The sequence below is a fragment of the Acomys russatus genome, chromosome 1 (genome assembly GCF_903995435.1).
Source record: "Acomys russatus chromosome 1, mAcoRus1.1, whole genome shotgun sequence".
NCBI classification, from domain to species: Eukaryota; Metazoa; Chordata; class Mammalia; order Rodentia; family Muridae; genus Acomys; species Acomys russatus.
In genome coordinates this window covers 112,031,757-112,036,813 of record NC_067137.1, presented here as the reverse complement: position 1 = coordinate 112,036,813, position 5,057 = coordinate 112,031,757, and the positions used below count along the sequence as shown (strand labels likewise).

Here is a 5,057-nt window from a genome sequence, read left to right as displayed (position 1 = left end):
ATGATGACACCTTTTAACTCCAATGGACTCCTCTTGCTAGCAGGCCTGTGCTGTCTGCTTCCCAGAACCAAGACTGATTATCATGAAGGGGTCTATAATGACTCAAACATTGATAAATTCCAATGCCGGAAGGTAGCTCTCACCATCAGCAATGTCTCCATCTCTTTGTACAAAGAAATGGCCCAAGAGTCAAGAAATGGAAACATCTTATTTTCCCCACTTAGAGTTATTGCTGCCCTTTCCATGCTTTCCATGGGAGACCAAAGCAACGCTAGCCAACACATCCTGGAGGCCCTAAAGCTCAACAAAACAGGCTTGCCCAGCGCTGAGATCCACAAGTGTTTCCAGTATCTGCTCTGGCCCATTCTGCATCCTCCACAGTCATCCCTACTGAGAAGTGGTAGCAGCATGTTCATCAACCAAGACATAAACCTATTAGACGAGTTTCTGGAAGGCGCCAAAAAACTCTACCTCTCTGATGTCATACCCATCAGCTTCACAGACAGCAGGAAGGCCAAGGCCCAGATCAACAATTACATAATGAAGAAAACCAACAGGGAGATATTGGACATAATCAAGAGTCTGCAAAGTGACACATCCCTTGTCCTGGTGAACTACATTATCTGGAACGGTAAGGGTGATGTCCCTTGGCTGAGCTGGCTCCAGGGGACTTATCCAAATAGATATTTACATTCCAGTGTTCTGTCTCCTTGGCACCCCAAAATGGAGGAGGGCAGGATGAAGGCGTCTTCCTCAGTTGTTCTCCAATAAACAGTTTAACAGTTTCCAACACTCAGTGAGATTGGAGGACAATAGATAAAAGTTGGCCTTGGCAGGTCGTTCTCCATACAGATGCTCTTTTGAAATCTTGGTGAGTGAAACAGGAGACTACGTAGTGTCTTCCAGAACAAATTATAGCCTGGTGTGCATAAATAAGGTAGTTCCCATGGGACATATTTAGAAACAGTAAGCTTTGTGGAAGGACTCAGCTTTGGAACCTGAAGACACCGGCTTAAAATGTGGCCTCTATGATTCCTTACCTGTCTATGCTGGGCAAGCCATTTTATCTGTTTGTGACTGCCCATTTTACAGCAGACAAAGCTAGCTCATTGCTGTGAGGTGATGAAAGACCTGAGGTTACACGATGCATGGCACTCTGTGGAGCGCATGCACCTGATCAACTAACTCTGACCCCAAGCACGACCTCCTGCTTGGAACTGGTTAGGTCAGGACCCTGAGGGGAGCAGCTGTTCCCTAGGGAATATGGAACCTGAGTAAGGAGTCAAGGCTAAGGCCTGCTCCCCTTCACCTGAGCTCCCTGTCCCCTGGGCAAAGTCCTGCAGAACACAGCCCCCAGCCCACAGCCTTCCCTTCCCCCACCAGCCCCTCCTTTCCAATGAGAACAGGGGTCAGGGTCTCTGAGGGTCTTACTCCTTCTGATGACCTTGAGAATAAGTCCCCACAGTCCCTACCTACTCTAATGGCCATGATGACCACATTCTTGTACAGAGTTGGGGAGGCCACCCAGGTACCTGCGCTGTGTCTGCAGGCTCAGTAAAGGACTCAAGGTACCATAAAGGTTTGCCTGAATATTGACTAAACTATTGTCTACAAAAAACAAGGAGCCTCAGAAAGAAAGGTGTGACTTGGGGACTTCTGATCCATTTAGCATCTCCGAGAAACTCTTAAATAGACATACCATTGAACACTTTTCCTAAGGTGCACTGCATCTGTCAGAACATACCCAAATTCTACTCACACCCCAAGACCAAGCGACATTCGCAAAGCCCTTGGGTCATATTATGTATATTCTGATTCTCTTTGTATCTCATGGAACTGGGGCTCCCAGAGGAGGCTCCAGGTTCCTTTCTTCTGTTACTCTAGCACAGACCTAGACCTACCCCTGTCTGACTGCCCTCTTCATCCTCTCCAGCCAAAATTATCAGCAACTTCAACTGCAAGTTTGTCAAGATGGAGGACTTCCACTTAGGACATAGGAATTCAATCAAGATACCGATGGTCAATAGCGTGGATGTGTATCATCTGTTCCGAGTCAACGATCTGTTTAGTATGGTGCTGATATATAGCCACAGCCAAAGCATCCTAATCTACTTCATTGTACCTGATAAAGGGAGGATGCGTGCGGCAGAACAGAGACTGACCTACCCACACTTCCGTCGCATGGTGCAAAAACTTAGCCTAAGGTGATCCCCAGTCCCAGGAACTACCCAGAGCCACCCAACCTCTGATCATTAAATGACAAAGACCCTAGAAAACTGGCCAGAAGTTGAGGCCATAGTCACTTTGAGCTCTCAGGCAGACTTGGTTTTCTTTTCCATAATATAGGCCAGGCTCAGCTCATTGACAGAAGCAGTGCTCAAAATAAAGAGGTAAACTCCTTGGGGGACACACTTCATCCTCGATATGCAGAGCCCAGGGCAGGGGCCACAGTTGTCATGTACATTATGGATGAGCCAAGAAGATGAAGATGGCTCTTAGACCCTGGACACATTAAGGGCTAGAGGTCAAGGTGGACAGTTCATGGGAGTGTTTGAAGGACAGGGGAGGAAGCTTTATGGAAAGCCTCAGACAGGAAAAGAGAGCCCAGGTCATGATTGCAAGAGACTCTTACTGCCCCTCTTCCATGGGGCTTGCATGTCCCACAAGTCTCAGAGTCTATGCTCTGTAAGCAATGTCAGGCTTGGACAGACTTGAGGTGAACAGCAGGCAAAGGTGCCACTCTGCTACCTGGCCTTCACCAGTGAGCAGTTGCCCTCAGCTACACTGATTCCCACTCTCTTGAGACTCATGTCTTGAGGATATCTCCCTGTCTGAGTAAGAGAGGTGACCAAATACTGTAAGCCATAGTGAAACTGGTTCCATGTGAACACTCCAAGTCTGCCTGAAGGGCCTCTCAGAGGAAGTGTTATTTTAGCCCCCTTCAGGACAAAGGTATTGGTTCTTCCACACTAAAGAAAACTCCCTTTCCTGCATCCTAGGATGGTCAAAGTACACATGCCGGAATTGTCACTGTCTGAGACCCATAACCTGGAGTCAGTGATGAACCTACTAGGAATCAACTATGTTTTAAGCAATGATCACATCAGCTCAGTGATCATGGATGACAAAGTTGAGAATCCCTCCAAGGTGAGAGCACACACCTGCTGTTCCAGGGTCTGCTTGACCCGAGTAGTAGAGGTGCAGCTCAGACACAAAGCCAAGGATGAGGGAAAGGGTGCAGGTCTCTCAGGAGGGCCTTTGGGATTTATCTGGAGGAGGGGTCAGAGGTCAAAGCTGCAACAGGGAGATTCATGTGCTGCTGCTAACATAAGTAGCTCTCCTGAATGGCTTCCCTGAACCTCAGTCTCACCATCAAGTCCTTGGAGTTTAATTTTCCCATATGCATACAGAGAGGCTTGGCCTCAGTGACCTGAGACATTATCCTAGAATAGTCCGCCTGTGGCATTTAGAGCAACCACTCAACTACAAAGTCAGAAGTACTAATGAGTTTTCCAAAGATACTGCTAGTTCAGGGAAATTAAAGGCAGTTCAGATAGGGCCACTTTCCCTTGGAGTTCCAACACTCAAGGTCAACTGCAGACATCCTGTCTCCAGAGAGCTCACAGATACACACTGGAAGGGGACCCTTGTTCAAAGGACATAAAATACAAATGGTCCTCCCACTGTGAATCTGTGAGAGTTGTATCCAAGGCCACGAGAGATGCAGTTAGGGAGTGAGCATGGAAGGGCCAAAGCAGGCAAAGGCTGGAGAGAAAGGGAGAAAGGCTTTGGGTTTTTACCACGGAGAGGGCTGAGGGCAGAACAGTAGCATAAAGGGTGGGCACAAACCATTGGACAGTTACATGAGATCTTACCCTCATCTAGAGTAGGTGTTTCTCCTTTCTGACATGCTTCTGTTTCCCTTTCAGCAGGTGATAAGTAAGGTGGTGCTGACCTTCGATGACAAGGGGGCAATACCTTCTTCGACTTCTTGCCTTGAAAGTTCGACATGGGCAAATGTGCCTCTTTTTCAGTTAAACAGACCCTTCCTAATCTTCATTCAGGATTCAGACAATTATGCTCCCCTCTTTTTAGGCAGAGTGGTACATCCCAGAAACTAAGATGCTCTTGAGAATCAACCTCTCTCCTGAGAGCTATGACCCCTCCATGTTGACATTAAGCATGGGCTAGCTTCACTCACTCCTGAGCTCAAGCAGCAAACCCCTCTCCTTGTGGTGTCTGTCTGTCTCTTCCTCTACTCCCTGAGGTATGTGGGGACTCCAGGTCAGAGCACATCTCAGAGTTCCCTGTATCAGTGCTTAGGAAATCCCTTGAAGTCATATCTCCAGCACTAAAGAGAGAAGGCCCTGTCCCCTTCTGGGTGCACTGTGTCATCTCACTTGTCCTGGCCTCTCTATCTCACCAGGAGTTTCGTGATAATGGCTGGAGGACATGGTAGAGCTCTTCTTCCTTAGGGCTGGAGCATGACCCCAGCCTTTGTCCCTGTCCTCCCTTCCCTGCCAGAGAACCCAAATCCTCCAATGAGCAGGAAGATCTTCGGGTCTTATACTCTGTCTCCTTAAGCCAATCAAGTCACTGGGTCAAAAGCCTTGTTCCCCTTCTCCTTCCTGACCATGAAGTCACAGATGGCACTGAAAGGTCATAGCAAGGATTTGTCACTACAGAAGAAGAACACCTATCCTTTGCCATGGTCCCCCTTCTGCCACCCGAGATCAACCTGAAGTCATATACACCTGCCCCTGCCCCATCTCCAGGATCTCTGTGTAGTATTCCAAGGACAAGAATAAGTCTAGTAATGACTCCTAGGAGATCTCAGGATTCACACTTGTCACCAGAGCCAGGCAGTCTGCCCCACCCTCCTCGGCCCTCAGTCTTGTTAACTGTGTGCACCATCCAGGAACCCCTGTCCCAGAAGATGTACCTGCTACCCAGAACACTTCTGTGCTGTGGGAGCGCAACCCATTCGGGTTCATCTAGAGATCCCCCAGCCCCGATTTCCTGAATAAATGTAAACAGAAAGCATTGGCTTGAATCAT

At 48.2% G+C, this 5,057-nt stretch overlaps 1 protein-coding gene across 2 annotated transcripts; it reads left to right on the top strand.

Annotated features, from left to right (window-relative positions):
• LOC127193603 (alpha-1-antitrypsin 1-6-like) lies at positions 1 to 4,121 on the top strand. Of its 2 annotated transcripts, none has more exons than XM_051150851.1 (4): positions 1 to 631; positions 1,934 to 2,204; positions 3,000 to 3,147; positions 3,933 to 4,121. In XM_051150851.1, exons 1-4 carry the CDS (start codon positions 1 to 3, stop codon positions 4,119 to 4,121), a joined length of 1,239 nt encoding a protein of 412 aa, XP_051006808.1. The 2 variants fall into 2 exon arrangements, with proteins under 2 accessions (XP_051006808.1, XP_051006813.1); XM_051150856.1 differs by having other exon boundaries at positions 1 to 635; positions 2,100 to 2,204.
• The last annotated feature ends 936 nt before the right edge of the window (positions 4,122 to 5,057 follow it).